Below are 21,153 nucleotides of genomic sequence, written 5' to 3'. Positions count from 1 at the left end.
CAGAATGGACAGCAGGCATTCAAACCTTTACCCCTTTTGAACAAGTCTTTCATTATGATCCCTAAACCAACATTCGCAGGCACTCAGGGGTGACGTATGTGGTCAAATGAATCAGTCTATCTTGGCAACTAATAAAGCTGTGGAAATTGCTGCATAGTGTCTTCTGCACTTAAGGGAGTACCACGTCATCTGTCCATTCAGAACAACCATCTTGTCAAGAAGCTCCCGACTTTGATGCTAAAGTGTCCCAGAAACGGAGACCATAAACAAGCAGCTGTGCATCACCTACAGCGACTCTTTGTCTTGACCTCGGTCTGGTACATAGACGTAATAACTGTTTAATACCTTTCGCCGTGACACAAACAAAAAGAAAATCACATATATAAATATTGCCTGAAGTCCACAGCACTACCGCTGCATATGCCAATCAGTCACAATTAGAGAATCCTAATCAAGTTAATGGACATCTCGTATCTTGGTCGCTGTGTCTGCGGGGTATGTGGAACGCGTATATTGTATTCAACTTGAAAATGCCTCCCTGACCACGCCCACACAGGGAACGGGGGCAGCAATAATGGAGCCAGCAACGGGAGGGGCTGCATAGCAGATCCGCTACGGCCACAGGAGAGGGCAAGGTATGCTAATGGCAGAAGGGATGAACAACATAAGAGGAGCTACGGGCAGTCTCATGGCGGAGCAAAAAGCAGGGGCGGTAATTAGACGAAGGGACACGTAGCACAAGAGGAGGGAGGAAAGGTGCAGAGCGGCATGCACAAAAAGTGGGCGGGCGCACAGTAGTGGTTGTGAAAAGTGACTTTACGATAAACAGTTGCCCTTGTGAAAAGCGCTCTTAAATAAATTCCAAAATAGTCCCAAACTCTGCCAAAGTAGTACAACGTCATTGTATACTTGGTCAAGGTGCTGTGGGACAGCACCGCTACTCTTCGGATGCTCACACACAACACAATCAAGGGTGCAAATGTTTCACCTGGGAGTGCAGGCGGTGTACTCGGTTGCCCAGCAACACGCCGTCAGAGGCTGGAGGTGATCTGGTATGCCGCCTCATGTTTCCAAGCTGCTCTCCGCTTGCTCACGCTGCCTTGTGGCAAATCTATATACACACTTCTCTCTGCTTATAGAAAGAGCAACTAACAGAACAAGCCCGGGAGTGGTGCGTGCGTGCTCGCGAGGTCTTCACTTTTCAAGCACTGCACTTGTACTTGTGTCACGCCGCTGCTCGATCCTGCAAGGTGGATGACGCCACAAGCACGAGTGCAGCTCTTGAAAAGTGAAGACCGATGGCTAAAGACCCTTCTAGGGCAGCGCATGCGCACTGCCTAGGCGAGACCTAAAAAATAACCGCTAACAGAACAGAATCAGTTAACACGCTGGGAGAGGAGCTGGACCGAATGCAAGTGGCAGATACTCTCAGTGATCAAAAAGGACACCAGTCGAATAAATAGTGACATGATAAGCAAATCCTTATTACAATTAGATCCAACCTTACTACTGGAAGTTTCCCCACTACTGGAAAATAAGAGTCTTAAAGCAGCAAAGTTAGAGCAGAAGCAAGAACTAGGAGGAGAGAAAAGGCTTACAAGAGGTGAAGCTGCTTCTCAAAAATAAACCAGGTTTCGACAGCTGTCCTTCAGGTAGAAAAGGATGAAAAATCTTGGGGCAAATGTTCTGCAAACTGGGGTGCATCTCAGAGGTGCTAGAAGGTGATCTGTACTAGTCAGTACACTCTATTAGAAGTCCCAGAGTGACAACGCTACTTCAAATACTTCAAAGGTATACAGTAGTAATCAGTACACCGCAATGGATGCTGCAGGGAAGGAAAGCTACTAGAGGTATACAGTACTAGTCAGTACACTGTGTTAGATGGTACAGAGTAAGAGTTATTAGAAGGTATACAGTACTAGTCAGTACACTGTGTTACATGGTACAGTGAGAGAGTTATTAGAAGGTATACAGTACTAGTCAGTACACTGCATTACATGGTACAGAGTTATTAGAAGGTATACAGTACTAGTCAGTACACTGCGTTAGATGGTACAGAGTGAGAGAGTTATTAGAAGGTATACAGTACTAGTCAGTACACTGCATTCCATGGTACAGAGTTATTAGAAGGTATACAGTACTAGTCAGTACACTGCATTGGATGGCACAGAGTAAGATAGCTACTAGTAGGTATACTGTACTAGTCAGAACACTGCATTAGATGGTGAAGAGTCACAGAGCTACTCGAAAGGCACACAGTAGAAGCCAGTAATCCGCATTAGATGGCAAACTACTCCAAGGTATACAGTACAACTCAGTACACTGCATTAGACGTTACAGAGTGAGAGAGCCACTCCAAGGAGTACAGTACTAGTCAGTACACTGCATTAGATGGTACAGAGCTACAGAGCTACTCCAAGCTATAATGTAATAGCCAGTACAATGCATTAGATTGTACAGCAAACAGAATTGATCCAAGACATACTGTACTAGTTAGTACTCTATATTAGAGGATACAGAGCAAGAGAACTACTCGAAGGTATACAGTACTAGTCAGTACACTGCATTTGATGGTACAAAATGACAGATCTACTCCAATGTATAGAGTGGCAGTCATATACTACACTGCATTGTAGATGGATGCACTATGTCAGTGTAGATATATGTGCTAGGCTAGTGTAGGTGCATGCGCTAGGCCAGCATGGGTGCATGCGCTAGGCCAGCATGGGTGAATGTGCTAGGTCAGTGTAGGTTCATACACTATGTCACTATAGGTGCAGACGTTAGATCAGAGTAGAAGTATGCGCTAGGTCAGTGTAGGTGCATGGGGTAGCTCAGGGTAAGTGCATGAACTACGACAGTGTAGGTATATGAGCTAGGTCAGTGTAGGTGCCACACCATCCCATCCCATTCCAAACCACACCAACCCATCATACCATATTACACCATGATACCAACCCATAGCACACCACACCATCCCATCCAATCATAACGTTCCAAACCATACAATACCATACCATACACACTATCCCATCCCTTCCTATCCCATACCATACGAACATAACATTTCATACCATACCACACAAAACCATACCATACCACATCATTTTCATGAACAGTAACATACAGAGCTAATCGTCACAATGATATTTACCTTTATAACTCTTCACCACCATCTCTGGGCTCTGAATCTTCACATTATTACACCTGTAATAACACACACATCATCTTTGTATTAAAGAGCAATGACAGCTACAGGAACAAAGGATGAACATCACATAAGACCTGTATTTGAAATTAGATTCAGTATTAAAGAGCAGCGGCTGCGGACTAGAGCTCAGTGTGAGTTACTGTTCATACACAACAATCAAAGCTCTGACGATATCCAAAAGTACCTTTGACATCTTATGACAGGATGTGGGTGTTCTATGGCAGATAGCTCAGTGAGACCAGTGTGCTTCATGTGAGTCCACGGAGTGCCTCAGATTGGGTTGTCTATGAGCTGTGGTCAGCTCAGTGAGAGGGGGGCTGACTAACAGGTTACATCTGCTTCTGGTGGAGTCTTGTGTATATAAAGTACGCACAGCCGGAGATTGGCCCCAATAATGCACGCATGGCTGGAGGGGTTAAATGTGCTCCTAACACACTACAAATTCAGATGCGCCATTAGTTAGGAACATATAGCCAATCAGGTAATGAACAAGTGGTCCGTGACTGCTTTAGAGAAGAGTAATTTATAATTTATCATGTGTGTGTTGCTTAATTAAGTCAAACACTGGTAAGACATACCAACAATGACCATAACAACATACCCTGCTATCTAAGATAGCATTTTTCAAAACGTACAGTTAATGTAAAACACGAGAGCGTCAAAGAATTGTTTAAGCCCAGTATATTTATTTGTATATACTTGAAACAGATCAAAAGTTAATTTAGACAAAAGGAAGGTACAAAGGTTGCTCGGAGGATGGGAGAAGAATGGGTGTGCTCGTGATGGGTAGGAAAAGGTGAATAGTCACTAATATTCAGGATTTATACATTTCTAATGCTTAGGGAATGGATTAGTAAAGAGACCAGTACAGAAAGGCCTGTCCCAAACAAATTATTTATAAAAATGTTTACAGTTTTTTGTAAATGCATAAATGCAACATCAAGCGAAGGGGATGGGATGAGATTCAGGCCGTTGATGGTTGGGGTGCGTCGACGTTTCGACTCGGCTTGTGCATAGAGGGTGACTTATACCTCCGCTGCGAGACTTCTTCTGGACAAAAGGGGGGGCAACCTAGGGGTGAAAGATCAACTCTGCGTTAATTGGCACCTACTACCCAATTCGCGAGTGAACTGAGTGACGGTGTAGTACTGACCTAATCCTGGTGCCACACAGGCATCTGAGGTAAACCACTGGAGGTTGAGTAGTTAATGGCTCAGTCAGGGTTTTCTGTGGAAAACCAATACTAAAATTAGTATTGGTTGACTGATCGTGGCTATCCTGTCAGGCTCCTCAAGTAGGCACGTAAGAGGGCCTGGTTTAGCCACAGGGGGTATCTTCTGGAACCTTAAAACAATAATTCCCAGACACAGGGTTGATTAACTTGTGTCACGACCTATTACACCAAGAGCAATGACATTTGGAAAACTGTTAACAAACATTGCCTCCTGGTTGCGGACGATCTGGGTATACCAAACCCCACCATGCATGCCTTTAGAAAAGGGAAAAGTATCAGGGACTTTTTGGTGAAATATTTACTTCCACCTAAACCCAACAGTGTCCAGTTACCATTATGGAACATTCCCCCACATCATGGCCCATTTTAAGTCTCTACACGTACACAATGAGGGATCACACCAATTGTAACTCTTCAGGGGTCATATATGCCATCTCATGCCCCTGTAAGTTTTTATATATCAGGCAAACAACGCAGAAAATCAAAAACTGTGTCTTACAACACTGTAGTAGAATACGGTGTGGGGTACAAGGTGCCCCACTAGTAGAACACTTTATCACCTTTGGGCACTCGGCCGAAAACCTAAAAGGGTGGGTGATCGAAAAAGTCCAAAGGAACCCAAGGGGTGGGAATTTCTCCAACGCCCTGAACTATTGTGAGTGTAAATGGATTTACACATTTGACACAGCACTTAGGGGGTTGAACAAATCCGAGGAGATAGCCAGACAGACAGCAACTTTGAGTATTGGCTAAACACCCCCATCCAGAACCTTGGTCCTTAGACCTGCACATTCTGACACTGCATATATAGCTAGTAGGATGTATATAGGCAGGCTATATTGCTACCCAGCACCGACTCTATAGTTTGTAAGTAGGCAGAATACATTAGATTCCTTATCACTCTATGTATATACACCGCTTGTAAATATGATTAGTAATATGTATGCACTCCATGTATATACACCGCTTGTGAATATGAATTGTAATATATGTATACACCTCCCATCTATGGCATCATGTACATACACCTAATTGTTGTTGATCCGTACCTTCACATGTGACCTTTATACATGCATAAATATGTATCCCCACGGTTTGTTGAACTACTATGTTTTCTTCTCTTGCATATAAACCCCTTAAGCTTCTCCTATGTTCCCTACGCAAATAGGTATCCTCACATGAATAATTACCACGATTGCGAATACCACATTAGTTTTCTCCCACAATGCGTACTCCCATTATGTATTAGTACACTGCATATAATGGCACCCTATCGCTCTCACTGTACTGTAGGGAGTGAGTACACATACGTGTTATGTAATTCCTACACATATCTCCGATTAGGCATGCTTGGATGCACATGTTATCCTCCAATTGATATTGGAACTCAGTTTCTTGTCAGTACCTTCTCATTTAAGAGTTATCACTGTATATAATTGCACCTTTTAAAATTGCCGGCATGGTTTTAAGGATATTACAGTATTGCACTCTCTGGCATCCAACCTGGGCCTTTGAACTTAACCTGCGGGCTCCGTGGATTACGAGCTCTGAGCTCCTTGAATGACGTGCGAGGGCTGAACGTGTGACATGCATGTTTCCCCGGCTCACACTGCTTTCTGCATATAAACGGAAGCCTTCTGCCAGTTCATCCTGGCTTCTGAACTTGGCAGAAGGGATTCTACGAGGCGTGCGACGCTTAGCTTTTCATTTAAGGTAAATTTCTGAAACCACTGCCAAAACTACAAGCGTTACTTTGGCAGCTTTTAACCCTTATTTAACTTCGTTCCATCCCCTTAACTTGCAGGTCTTGACAGATTAATTCAAATGTCTGATGACCATGTTCTAATTAATTGACGGTTTTAAATACCGGTGAGCAGTTCACAAGGTGGGCCTTCATGAGTGGATTTCAGCTCACTACTAATGAGTGAGTGCAGAATCAGAGTAACATCATACCTTGTGCCACATTGCAGAATTGTATGCATACTAAGTTTAGTATTGGTTTTCCACAGAAAGCCCTGACAGAGTCATTAACTACTCAACCTCCAGTGGTTTACCTGAGATGCCTGTGTGGCACCAGGATTAGGTCAGTACTATAACGTCACTCAATTCTCTCGCGGATTGGGTAATAGGTGCCAATTAACCGACAGTTGATCTTTCACCCCTAGGTTGCCCCCTGCCCCCCCTTCCGTCATTGAAGAAGACTCACAGCGGAGGTATAAGTCACCCTCTATGCACAAGCCGAGTCGAAACGTCGACGCACCCCACCCATCAACGGCCTGTATCTCATCCCATCCCCTTCGCTTGATGTTGCATTTATGCATTTGCATAAAAACAGTAAAAAATGTTATAAATAATCTGCTTGGTTCAGACCTTTCTGTACTGGTCTCTTTACCAGTCCATTACCTAATCTCTAAAAATGTATAAACTCTGAATACTAGTGACTATTCACTTTTCCCGACCCATCACTAGCACACCCATCCGTCTCCCGTCACTTGAGCAATCTTTGTACCTTCCTTTTGTCTAAATTACCTTTTGTTCTGTTTCAAGTATATGAAATTAAATATACTAGACTTAAACAATTCTTTGGCGCTTTTGTGTTTTATATTGACTGTACGTTTTGAAAAAATGCTATCTTAGATAGCAGGGTATGTTGTGTTCATTGTTGGTATGTCTTACCAGTGTTTGACTTAATTAAGCAACACACACATGATAAGCTATAAATTACTCTTCTCTAAAGCAGTCACGGACCACTTGTTCATTACCTCATTGTACCAAGAAATTCTGGCAATTATTGGGTTACCCCATTATTTTGTAATGGGCATATAGCCAATCAGAACACAGCAATCGGGCGCTCCCCATGCCAGACATCTGGACACGTTACCCACTGGCCGCATTGTGTCCATTCAAGGTCGAGGCCCACCTGGATTATCCATTAAAAATAATTTATGACTCCAGAGGCAGCAACTTATATTCCTCACCATACAAGGATCGCTAGAATCATTTTCCTGCCAATAATGAACTTTATATAAGACTGCTACAGAGTGATTAAAATTTGACCCTGTGCCTGTAACTGTTCTCCCGGCTGCTTTGTTTAATCAAATTAACGGTTCCTGTTTTGCCAAACGCCTCTTGTCTCTTGTTTTTCAAAGATCTTTTATGTTGAAGCAACACCTTTATAGAGATGATCTCCTTTAAAGGTGGGAAAATCTGCCCCTTGGTATCTATGGGAGGGTGAACATCATTAAGAAGTTGGCTCTTCCAAAGGTGATCGTCTTGTTTAACAGTAAACCACTGCCTTTCCCCAAAACGCTTTTGCAGAAATTGCAAGGGAGAGTCGGGAGCTGTATCCTGGGGAGCCGGGATCTCATGAAAAAAGCTCTGGAGGAGACTGTTTTGCTTTCCAGTTCAAGAATTCCTGGCTCTTGGCTGGAGAGCTAGATAATTCTTACATGAGTCAATTGTATGAAGTTATGTTGAAGCATTTAGGCCTCAATACGTTTTTTGTTTAAGTTTGGGGACCCAATGTTTTTAAACAAGTTAAGTTGAAGGTACTCTGAACAGCAAAGAGGGTGTGGGTCTTCTTTAGGAAAATTCTCGGGATAGATTACAAAGCGGAACCGGCACCAATTCGATTTAGGGCTCTCCTGGAACCACCAAGTAGCTTAAAGATGAACTTAGTTATCTTCCCCAGCATGGCAACTTTTCCACCTGGGGAGATTTCAGGGAGGGTGATGCCCTCATCACATAACAACAGATATCTGACATGATGGGGCGGGGGGCGCTTTCCAAGTTTAATTACCTGCAGCTATGTTGCTGTCGGTCATCCCTAAAGTTGTCGGAGTTGAGTGGTTCGGTGCAGGATTTTTTCGAGTGGGTGAGAGCTTAGCAACAACCTAAGAAAGAGGTTTCCCAGTGGTTTTGGATATTTATTTCTACAGCAGATGATATAATGGGAGTTCCATCTCTGCACTGGGAAAAGGAACTTCCAGAGCTGGCTACAGAGCAATTATGGCGAGTATCTTTAAATCGGTTATACACTCTGGTAAAACCAGCACCACTTAAAAAGAATCATTTGTTGACTCTCCATAGAGCTTATTGGTCACCAGCGAAGTTAGCTAAGAAAGACCATGTTGGAACCATCAAAATATAAGAAGTACAGTGACACAGGAGGGGACAATATACGAATGGCATGTTTGTGGATTGCCTTTATGGGCCTTCTTCCGGGGGTATGTAACTCAGGTGTTTCAAGAATTTATTGGCTGAAAAACTTAAGGGAAGCCCCTACCTTATCCTATTTGAAATGGACTTTTGCTTTACTGGGACGAGTTAAACTTGGATATTTATAAATACATGTATATTTTTCTGATATTTCTAGCAAGAAATGAAATCTGTAAGAAATGGATTACTCCCGACCCGCCAAAGGTATAAGAAAAGCTAAGATCTGTAAGAGATGTCAGTAGACTGGACTTGGACCGCAAGTTGGCCTTAGAAGAGATAAGATGGCGTCCCTTTGTGATAAGGCAAAGTAAATCGTAACATCCTACGATTACACCTCTATCTTGCTGAGAAATGGGCAGTTCTCCTTCCTACAAAAGGGCAAAACTATAAGAAATATTCAGCATGCACGTACACTGGACGCTCCGGAAGGACGCATCTTGGCTCACAGCTTACTTAGCTGGATGGTGATATGAGGACAAGAATATATAAGCCATTCCTCTACTACCTTGGCAGGATTAGCACGCACCCTCTGTTATTGCAAAGTCCATCATCACTGATCTAGAACTTTAGAGCACAAACCCCTCTAAAAATATATCCTCAAGTTTACTAGATGGCTCAGTGAGGTAAGTGCTCACTGCTGGAATCTGTCTGACCTGTAAGATACATCTGTGATTCCCGCAAGGCACACTTATCCTTTCATCCTCAGGTTGTTACGCTGCACACAGTGGGTAATGGAACTTTTGTTATCAGCAATGATGAATGCTCAAAAGCTGCAGTACTTTGGGAGATCTCTGCCCAGAGATCTCTGCCCACAGTTCTCTGCCCACATACCCTCACTACAGAGGGAGACAGGCACATAATCCCTGCAAGTGTAACCACTATCATCACTGCTCTACAACCTTGGTGGGGTTAGCAGGCAATACCTACAACTTTAAACCCCTTCATCGCTACTCTAGAACCTTGGATCAATAAACACACAATCCCTGCAACTGTAAACCCCGTCTTCCATGTTGTAGAACTTTTATTGGGATTAGCGCAGCATACTATCTCTGTAGAGAGGAGAGTTTGTGTCACTATACGCTGTGACCTCGAGGCACTGTTACTTCTTAGGATTCTTCCTTTTATCTTTGGCTGAACTTGTCTGTGGCATCCATAGGATCTATCTGTGATTTATCCTATGGGGGATCCATAGGGTCAGCATGGGCATTCATTTTATTATTGATATATAATATTACCGTCTTGACTCCTTCTTTGTGTATACAGCTGTGTAGAACGAGATGTGTTACATAAGAACCCACTGTGCACTGGAAGCCCCCACGTGCACAAGGATGTGCATACAAATCCCTTTATTCAATCCCAGTCTGATGTTATTTACACCTAAAACGCATCCATCAGATTACCTTTAATGGGTCAAATGTGGGATGCAATGAATGCTGCAGTCAAAGCCTCCCAACTCTGACTGATTCTACCTTAAAAACATATTGGCGTTGGTTTACACCCTTCCAGACACTGAGCAAAGGATGTGAGAGGGAAGGGCCTTCCTGAAAGAATGACTGGGGAGAAGCTGGACACCACCCTAATTACACTTCTAAAGATTCACACAAGGAAACTGACATCAGGCCTGGTCTTGCCTTTGTCACCCCGGACAGTTTAGAGACAAGACCAGGGGATGGGGAAGAACGGACCAGAACCAGTTTTGTGGTTGGTTGGGGAATTTCCCCACAAAAAGCTGACACCAGTATGAAATGGGACCATCAGAACACTCCATCAGAACACCCCTGGACATGTGGAAGATTCAGAAGAAGGACTGCCCTGCTGCTGGATGGACTGCCCCGCTGCTGGAAGGACTGCCCCGCTGCTGGAAGGACTGCCCCGCTGGATGGACTGCCCCGCTGCTGGAAGGACTGCCCTACTGCTGGAAGGACTGCCCTACTGCTGGAAGAACTGCCCTGCTGCTGAAAGGACTGCCCCGCGGGATGGACTGCCCCGCTGCTGGAAGGACTGCCCCGCTGCTGGAAGGACTGCCCTACTGCTGGAAGGACTGCCCTACTGCTGGATGGACTGCCCTGCTGCTGAAAGGACTGCCACGATACTTGAAGAAGTGCCCTGCTCCTCAAAGGACTTCCCTGCTGCTGGAGGGACTGCCCTGCTGCTGGAGGGACTGCCCTGCTGCGGGAAGGACTGCCCTGCACCTGGAAGGACTGCCCTGCTGCTGGAAGGACTGCCCTGCTGCTGATAGGACTGCCCTGCTGCTGAAAGGACTGCCCTGCTGCTGAAAGGACTGCCCTGCTGCTGAAAGGACTGCCCTGCTGCTGGAAGGACTGCCCTGCTGCTGGAAGGACTGCCCTGCTGCTGAAAGGACTGCCCTGCTGCTGAAAGGACTGCCCTGCTGCTGAAAGGACTGCCCTGCTGCTGAAAGGACTGCCCTGCTGCTGGAAGGACTGCCCTGCTGCTGAAAGGACTGCCCTGCTGCTGGAAGGACTGCCCTGCTGCTGAAAGGACTGCCCTGCTGCTGGAAGGACTGCTCCGCTGCTGGAAGGACTGCTCCGCTGCTGGAAGGACTGCTCTGCTGCTGGAAGGACTGCCCTGCTGCTGGAAAGACTGCCCTGCTGCTGGAAGGACTGCCCCTCTGCTGGAAGGACTGCCCCGCTGCTGGAAGGACGGCCCTGCTGCTGGAAGGACTGATCCGCTGCTGGAAGGACTGCCCTGCTGCTGGAAGGACTGCCCTGCTGCTGGAAGGACTGCCCTGCTGCTGAAAGGACTGCCCTGCTGCTGAAAGGACTGCCCTGCTGCTGAAAGGACTGCCCTGCTGCTGGAAGGACTGCCCCGCTGCTGGAAGGACTGCCCCGCTGCTGGAAGGACTGCCCTGCTGCTGGAAGGACTGCCCTGCTGCTGGAAGGACTGCCCTGCTGCTGGAAGGACTGCCCTGCTGCTGGAAGGACTGCCCTGCTGCTGAAAGGACTGCCCTGCTGCTGAAAGGACTGCCCTGCTGCTGGAAGGACTGCCCTGCTGCTGGAAGGACTGCCCCGCTGCTGGAAGGACTGCCCCTCTGCTGGAAGGACTGCCCCGCTGCTGGAAGGACGGCCCTGCTGCTGGAAGGACTGATCCGCTGCTGGAAGGACTGCCCTGCTGCTGGAAGGACTGCCCTGCTGCTGGAAGGACTGCCCTGCTGCTGAAAGGACTGCCCCGCTGCTGGAAGGACTGCACCGCTGCTGCAAGGACTGCCCCTCTGCTGGAAGGACTGCTCCGCTGCTGGAAGGACTGCCCTGCTGCTGAAAGGACTGCCCCTCTGCTGGAAGGACTGCCCTGCTGCTGGAAGGACTGCCCTGCTGCTGAAAGGACTGCCCCTCTGCTGGAAGGACTGCCCTGCTGCTGGAAGGACTGCCCTGCTGCTGGAAGGACTGCCCTGCTGCTGGAAGGACTGCCCTGCTGCTGGAAGGAGTACTCCGCTGCTGCAAGGACTGCCCTGCTGCTGGAAGGACTGCCCTGCTGCTGGAAGGACTGCCCTGCTGCTGGAAGGACTGCCCCGCTGCTGGAAGGACTGCCCTGCTGCTGGAAGGACTGTCCTGCTGCTGCAAGGACTGCATTGCTGTCTGAAGAGGAAGGGTTGGACCTGCTTGCCTAGGTCACAGGCTACCCAGAGTGACTCTAAGGGTTAGTCGACTGACCTCCTGTGTAAGCGACACTGACACCACAAGCTTCTAGAGACCTCCCTGCAATTGCCCAGCTGACCAGTACCAACTTGACCTGCCTGGACCTGCCCGAGCCTGCTGTTGGCCTGTAGGCATTATAGACTCTTGTGATACAACGCAGCGATCCTGATACGGTAAAGCCTCACAGAGTGTAGACTCTTGTAATATAACACCTAGTTACTGACATGGTGTAGCCTGACAGAGTGTAGACTGACATGGTGTAGGCTTACAGAGTATAGACTCTTGTAATATGACGCCTAGCTGATGACATGATGTATCCTTACAAAGTATAGTATCCTGTAATATGACACCTGGCTCCTGACATGGTGTAACCTTACAGAGTGTACACCCCTGTAATACGATGCATAGATGCTTACATGGTACAGGCGTACACAGTGTAGACCCTTGTAATAGGATGCCTGGTTTCTGACAAGTTACAGGCTTACAGATTGTAGACTCCTGTACTACAACGCCTGGACCACGACATGGTATAGGCATACGGAGTGCAGGCCCCTATAATACGATGCTGATTACTGACATGGCACAGGCTGTAGACTCTTGTAATATGTCGCCTGGCTCCTGACATGGGATAGGTGGACAAAGTGCAGACCAGTAATACAATGCCTGGATCCTGACATTTTAGAGGCTTACAGAGTGTAGACTCATGTAATAAGATGCCTGGCTCCTGAGATGGTATAGCGTTACAATGGAGACTCTTGTAATACGAAGCCTGGCTCCTGACATGGTATAGGTGTACAGAGTGTAGACCCCTCTAGCACGAGGCCTGGATCCTGACATGGTTCAGGCTTACAGAGTGTAGACTCTTTTTTTTATCACATCTTTTTATTGAATATGTCACGACAGGAAAATCCAATCAATATCATCAGGCTTTATAGATATACATAAATAGAGACAGGATCCCCCACTTCACACAAGTTGGAACTCGACGTTACCATAAGTCTACATCACTACATACATTTGTGACTACATTCCCGCCCATGGCCACTGCAGAGGACCACATTCCTGAAGCAGAGCAGAAGTTCATTCCAGTGACCCCAACTCTTTTCCCACTTACGGGGGCAACCGCGACCCCCATAGATCACCTTCTCCGCCACCATCATCAGTCCATATTACACCGCCACTCCTTGAGCTATGGTGGTGATTCTTCTCCCCACAATCTTGCTATCTTCCTTTTGGGGACCATGAGGCCTAAAGTGACTCATATTTGCTCCATGCGGCCCAGATCCGTGGCCTCTCACACATTCTGGAGGCAGCACTTCACCGAGAGAGACGAGCCCCCGCCTCTGACACTATTTATAAAAGCCACCACTGAGGCCCAATAAATCTGTATTGCTGAACAGTGCCAGAGTATATGGTAAGAGGTGCCTTCTCCCCACACCCCCGCACGCAAGCTGAATCAGTCTCCTATCCATTTTGACCAATGTATTGCAAAAGACATCGGCCCTGTGTGGTATCTTGAGTTGCACCAAACGAAATTGTGATCTGATCGCCATCTCTTTGGGAGAGGCTAGGGCTACCAGCCAGTCCTCATCCTCTATGTCTCCTATGTCAGTACACAACGTTGCCGGAGCTACTGTTAATATGTTTTTGATATGTTAAGGAGATTGCTTTGCATACCATTTAGTCATCTAATATTTTGTTTTCTAACAGGGATGATTCAGGGAGGACCTCCCCTTTAGGGACCGCTGCCATTAAAGTTTATGGTAAAAAAGAACGGTCGAGAGATCCTGAATCTGGATATGAATCCATAGAGTTATAGAGGAATTTTGCTCAAAGCCCTGGACCTTTCCAGCCTCAAAAGGACAAGTAGAGAAAGGGTTGTGAGTGTCAGCTCTCATCAGCCAGGCTAGCTTGAATTCAGTGGCAAAGTGAGCAAGGGTATGCCCAGACGTGGGTCCCTTGCTCACCAGAAACCGGTCCCAGGATGCTGGATTCCGGTTCAGGGAAAACCTTGCTTGGCCATTCGGGCTGGACTGTTCCCATCAGGCACTGGGTGAAGACCGATTTACATATAGCTAGGTCTGAACTGAGGTGGCGAAGTGAGCTAAAGAATGATGATGGATTCAGCCCAGATCTGTGACTGGGGGTGAGTATCTGAAATGTTTCAGCGCTCCGTCCATCATCTCCTTGTGTTTGCTCCATTTAGCAATGCCATATATATAGGCCAAATGGGGGAGCGGTCAGATATCCCCCTCGCCAAATGGTGCATCTCTTGGAATCACGAGACGTGGTGGGCCAAAGTGAGTAGGAGGGAAATACGGGAGAGACGCAAAATGAGCCTCCGAGGGAAATGTACAATTCTGAGTATTGGGATTGTATGTTTGCCATACATATTCCAAACCCATTGCTGTAAAGAAGTCCATCAAATGTGTGTGGAAAGTGGTCACGTGGCGTGGGGGTCGACAGTCAAGTGAATCATGCATGGTCACATTAAATCCCCCCCCTAACAGGAGTTCCCCCAAGTCCAGAAGAGTGATGCTGTGTAAGCCCAGTGTAATATACACTGATAGGATATTTATTGGTTCCCCCTCCCATATCCCAGAGAAGGCTGAGCATCTATGTAGGGGGTTGTAGGGGATTGCTTCACTGTCATTTGCAATTATTTTGTAATAAAATGCCTACTGCTCTAAAGCTTGTTGTGAAACCTGCATGTATCACCAACTTGTGACCCCTGCCGTCTAGGGCTTTGCAAGTGTTACCCATCAGATGCATCTCCTGTAGTAGGACCACCATCAGGTGAATGCCGTTTAACATATTGAAGCACTACCCACGCTTGATTCTGTCTCCCAATCCTTTCACATTCCAGGATAGGATGCAGATATCAGAGACTGCTTGCATCGTCATTCCAAGGGCCTAGTGTTGTCGGTAGCCATGCAGGGCCGGGCCTGTCCGTATATACATAAAGTGTAGTCTCTACATTACAATATGCGTGGAGCACATTGTCAAGAGAAATAACATTAGATTCCAAACAACCCATTCCCTTCCCTCCCTCCCTCCCAAATGGTGAAACCCTCCATCCCTCCTCCCTGCACAGCAAACTTAAAACTGCCTGCCACCAAACTCGTCAGAGTGCCCATCGCCCCACCCCAAATGAAACAAGTACAGGAACCGTGGACTACCCAACGAACTGCACCTGCCGGCCTCTCCCATAACTGGTACCAAAGAGCACAACTAAACCCCACAGTAGTGCAAAACATTTAAATAGAATTTTCGTCTATCATCTCATTGCATCTATATATTTCAGCCATCTTCATAGGTTCCCTGCCTCCCATATCACAGTAGTCTGGGGTCTGTGCTTCAATCCTGGCCAGTGCCATACACAGTTCCAGGTTGCCATGTGAGATGTCTGATAGTGCGAAAATAGCTCAAAACAGCTCTTTGCGTTCTGTTCATGGATCGTGTTCAGGAGGTTCCCTTGTTTCCTCCTGATGTGTTTTCTCGGGTCTGTTGTCCTGATGAATCTCCTGAACGGCATCATCGTCATCCAAGCCGCTTCGTAGCCCCCTGCTTGCTGACAGTTCTCCAACCATCTAACCACTCCCAGGCCTCTTCTGGGGATGTGAAAAACCATGGTGTTCCCTCTGCTTCCACTCGTAATTTAGCAGGAAAGAGCAGTGCACACTTAATTGCGTTGTCCCTCACTGCTTTTTGGACTTCGAGAAAGCTGGGGCGTTGTCTCTGAACTTTGAGCGTAAAGTCCTGAAAACATTTCATCTGTACATTATCACAAGTCACTGGGGGTGCTCTGCGGGTAGTTTGCCACAAGTCTTCAGCTGATCCACTTTGCCTCCACTGCTGAGCTGGACAATCTTCTCCAGGAAAGCAACAGCCTGTTTCATGGCCTTGGGTGTTTGAAAGGAAAGACTGTACATCTGCATATCGATCAATCTATTGACATCACTGAGTGGCGATTCATCTTCAGGCAAAAGTGGAAGAGAAGCTATGAAGGCTGGAAGAGGCTGACATCACGGGAGAGATTATGGGCCACTCCCTGGGTTTCCACAACTGTTGTCACCCGGAAACCCAAACAGCTAGGAGAGGTGTGGCTGTGTGAGGCCATGCACCTCCTAAATCAGGCATGCCAAAGACAACAACATATCACGCCTACCAAGGATGGACTAATAAATGAGATCAAAGGAGCTAGCTTGTTCTCCAAAACAGATCTTAAGCCAGGGTATCACCTGCTGATGCTCGACCCCACTTTTTAGGTCTCGCCTATCCCATTCCGCAAGGAATGGATAGGGGAGAATTTTAGTGGGCAAAATCGTTCTCAAACCAACGGCGGATTTCAAACAGTGTATGTCCTCGTGAACGCGCTTCTCCCCGTGCCGCCTGCCTCCGAGAGCTTCACTTCAAAGGCTCCGCCCACAGCGTGCGCTCGGCATCAGGCATTTCTCCTCCCACGGCCATGGCCGGCCGTACTTTCACTTTCATGGCTGCCAGGCCGTGTCTCACATTTCTCCTCCCCCCTCCCAGTGTACCCACAACATATCCATGGAGCATTTCACATGCTTTACTCAATCTTTTTAACCCAGCAGTCCGCGTGGCCACTGAGGGCTTCAGACACGCTACAATTCTTAGCTCATTATCGCCCAACCCCCTACCCTGTCCTTGCATGAATATGGCAGCTGCCCACTTTTGTTTGGTTCTGCATATTAAAGCGGCATGTCGCGTTTTGACGCTGCATGCATCAGTGTCTTATTCTTGCTCTGCTGACCCGCTTGGAGTGCGTTAAAGTAACCATGTTATTGATGCTTACTTTTCGGGTGCTTTACTTTCGTTCTGTTATTTAATCAACTACAAATGCACACATATGTATGCGTGCGACCCACTGTAGTGCCGAAGTGTACCTGGGTGCATGTCTTTAGGGTGAGGAGTAAGTGCACCAAGGCACTCGGTGAGGAACGCACCTTTTAACAACACTCGAGCAGCACTCGCGCTCAGCTGCCATTTGCTCCTTTTCTCGGCTGCCACTTCCTTCCCCACTTCTTGTTATTTGGAGCCTGCACGCATTTTAACAACAGGTAGTCCACAGCTTATTAAAAAAAAACAGGGAATGCCATATCTACCCGTGTGGTGCCCTCCCTTTACCACCAGTCCGTTACATGTCATCATTTATTGCGAAATGGCCAGGCTTGAGTACGCTAAGGTAACCATGTGGTTCCTGCTTACATTTCACATATTTTACTTAATCTTTTTAACACAATTCTTAGCTCATTATCGCCCAACCCCCTACCCGGTCCTTGCTTGAATATGGCAGCTGCCCACTTTTGTTTGGTTCTGCATATTAAAGCGGCATGCCATGTTTTATGTTTACATGTATCAGCATTGGATTCTTGCTCTGCTGTACCGGTCGGAGAGTATGAAGGTAACCATGTTGTTCCTGCTTGCATTTCACACGCTTTACTTAAGCAGTCCATGCGGCCCCTGAGGGCTCTGGACTCACTACAATGCTGGCCTTATTATTGCCCCACCTCCACCCCGTCCTTGCAAGAATATGGTGGCTGCCAACTTTTGTTTGGTTCTGCATATTAACGTGGCATGCCGCGTTTTGTCTTTGCATATGTCAGTGTCTTATTCTTGCTCTGATCGCCCGGTTGGAGTGCATTAAAGTAACTATGTTATTCCTGCTTACAGTTCAGGTGCTTCACTTTCGTTCTGTTATTTAATGAATCCACTACAAATACACACATATGTATGCGTGCGATCCACCGTAGTGCCGAAGTCTGCCTGGGTGCATGTCTTTAGGGTGAGTAGTAAGTGCATGCCCATCCCCCCTTGCCCAGGGCCTTTAAACCCAACAAGCTGAGCGTTCTTAATTCATACCCCTCCCCCCCCACCCCCAAACGAATTCCACAGAGGCGGAGCCCCAGGCTGGGAGAGTCCAGTAGTGGGGCCGGAACATGTGGGCTGGGAGGAGAACTTTTGTGCCAGCAGCGAACACCAGGCAGTGTCACGTATTTTGTTAGAAAGGGTACAAATGCTATAGGTGTCACATTTGCTAAAGTTAAAACTATTGGAATTGTAAATGACAAAGCTATTAATTTAGCTATTTTCAAAACCAACACATAAATACAAAATTTGTCATTTACAATAACAATAGCTCAAACTTTCCTAATGCGAGACCTATTGCATTGCAAATGCTTGTTGATATATCACGACCTTCTCCACACACCTGGGTCTGAGACTATACAAAGGATCAAACTTCAGAATCTCCAGTGTCGTTGATGTTTTTGAGAACACCATCCAAGAAGTTCTATACGGATTGACTGGAATATTTAACATCTGTGATGACATCTTGGTGTAGGCACACAATGTCAGTCATTATTGCCCCCCGAAAAGTCCTGCAGTGCCTTCAAGCGGCCTCAGGTTAAACCCTGCAAGTGTGACTTTCTAAAGAAACACATCAGTTTCTTCGAACAGAGCTTTTCAGTGGAAATGGTGACTCCGAATCCCAACAAAGTCAAAGACAAGAAATCTGTACTCACACCAGCTTTCATGACAGGAGTAAGACGTTTCCTAGGCATGATGACATACTGTGGTAAGTTCACAAAGAACTTGACAGCCTTTACGGATCTAACCCAGGCACTTACAAAGACTGATGTCAAGCAATCGTCATAGAGGGTAGATAGAGTTTCAACAGACCAAGGATGGGACACCGCAGTATCTGCCGCTCCCTCACCTGCTTCTCCAGGCCCGGGACTCCTGCCTCACGACTCTCCCTGCTCCACTCTGGAGTCAGAGCCAGCGCCGCCATCAGCCTCAGGGAACTAAAGTTCCCAGCAGCCTCCGGGAGGTGGGCCAGGCCTGTTTTCGCATCTCCGGCAGCATATTAATTCCTTCTGCGGCTCCTGCCTCGCGGGAGCAGTGCGGGCGGTGCCCGGGCAAAGCCTAGGCAAAGGGTGAGCTCGTCCAATGCCGTCAGAAACAGGAGGAGGCTGGGCCACCCCTCTTACGCCCACAGTTTCAGTTACAGTGCTCTGTGGCCTTGTGCCCCATGACATCGTGCCCAGCGCTCTCCTCTCAGCCCAACCTGCACCAGACTCCCAGTAGTTACTGTCCAGCCGCGCCCCTCTTGACCCTGGTAGCCTGGGCCAGCTGCACTTGACCTTGCAGTCTAGCTTCTTCGTCTTCCCTCTGTCCCTGCCTGCCCGACCTATGCCTTGCCCCCGGCTCTGCACTGCCTGGAGGCCTGCCGCTCCCTACGCCTCGCCTCCTGCGTCGCTCCCTGTTGTGCCTGCTGTCTCCCCCTATGGGCACCATTGGCACCCTCTTTCCAGTAACCCAGTCCTCTGGCATGGAGACCACAGCACACCAATGCAGCCGACGCGCACAGTGGGTATGCCGTGCATGGACCTCGCTCTGCACTAGGTCTCCACCCACCACGGACCCCCTGAGCTTCACAGCAGACGAACTTTGGGGCAGATGTATCAAGCATTTTTGCATTCACTAACGGGCAGATTCGCCGTTTGCGAACACAAAAACTGCTTTTCAGATGCAGTAAACCAAATTTTGCGATTCGGTAACCTGTTACTGAATCGCAAAATGGGTTTGCGATTCGGTATTAGGAAGGGGTGTGTTTAGGTTGTCCCTTCCTAATACCTAATCGCATAGGTATGTATGAATGATTTGTGACAGCATTTGCGGTGGCAAAACATTTGCATGTTACCACCTACTTCAAGCAGGTGGTAACCCATTCGCAAATGGGAAGGGGTCCCCAAGGGATCCCTTCCCCTTTGTGAATGTTTGTAAAACCATTCTTAAGAAGCTAATCTTTAAAAATGAAAATAAATCTTTTCATTTTTCCTTTTGTAAAGCATCTTGTTTTCCTTTAAGGAAAACGCGCTGCTTTACAAAAAAAAGATTGCTTTATTTAAAAGCAAACACGGACATGGTGATCTCAGCAGGCTATCAACCCCGTGATTTTTGCGATTCCTAGGGGGTCGCAAATTGCGACCTACCTCATTAATATTCATGAGGTAGGTCATTTGCGACCCCCTATGAATCGCAAAAGGTGTACTATACACCTTCATACATGGCATTTTCCGATTCCCTAATTGCGAATCCTTGTGATTCGCAATTAGGGAATCGCAAATAACTATATTGATACATCTGGCCCTCAGAGCCCTGGACCCCAGATGCCAGAACAACTCCTACGCCCAGCCCTCCCCCATGACCACCAACGGCCCTTTCTCCTGCCGGAACTGCCGATTTACCTGTACCAGAAGAGAAATAACTGACACCACGTTCATCAGCCGCAACAAGTCACTTACACTCAACAGCAGGGCCGTGGCCAACCCATTCAGAGAGATCAACTGCCTGCTGAACAACGCATGCTCTCTTGGAAATGATGCCACAGAAATCTGGAAAATCATCACCACCCCAGGCACCGTCTTCATCACAGAGACCTTGCTGAACTCCGCATCAACACCCAGTATTGCCACAGCCATACCAGATGGATGTAAGATCACGTACAGAAAGCAGACCAATAGAAACGGCAGCGGCACTGCCATAATCCACGAAGAGACTCTCAAATGTGCAATCATCACAGACAACACCACCCCCTTCATGGAGCACCTCAACTTCCAACTCCAAAAGAACAGCAAAACCACATTCGGAGACACCCTCGCCTACAGACCTCCGGGACTCCGCCCTCCCTTCTGCAACCCCATTTCCGACTTCATCGCTCATATAACCATTGAGGTGAAACCATCTTCTTAGGGCACCTCAACTTTCACCTTGAAAACACTGATGATACCAACACGGCTGACATCCTA

The 21,153-nt window shown here is 47.3% G+C and overlaps 1 protein-coding gene across 3 annotated transcripts in view; it reads right to left on the bottom strand.

Moving 5' to 3' along the window:
• The window catches only part of LOC144754209 (E3 ubiquitin-protein ligase TRIM39-like), an 81,404-nt gene that overhangs the window by 14,639 nt on the left and 45,612 nt on the right, over positions 1-21,153 (bottom strand). For all 3 annotated transcript variants that reach the window (XR_013594683.1, XM_078641794.1, XM_078641795.1), the window contains exon 5: positions 3,155-3,207. Coding sequence is in view for 2 of the 3 variants with exons in the window: in XM_078641794.1 (XP_078497920.1) it covers positions 3,155-3,207 (53 nt within the window). In the remaining variant the exon portion in view is untranslated. The remainder of the gene's footprint in view (positions 1-3,154; positions 3,208-21,153) is intronic.

Source organism: Lissotriton helveticus, chromosome 5_1 (assembly GCF_964261635.1).
Source record: "Lissotriton helveticus chromosome 5_1, aLisHel1.1, whole genome shotgun sequence".
Taxonomy (NCBI): Eukaryota; Metazoa; Chordata; class Amphibia; order Caudata; family Salamandridae; genus Lissotriton; species Lissotriton helveticus.
The sequence above is the reverse complement of the archived record's forward strand: the minus strand, read 5'-3'. Positions and strand labels throughout refer to the sequence as shown.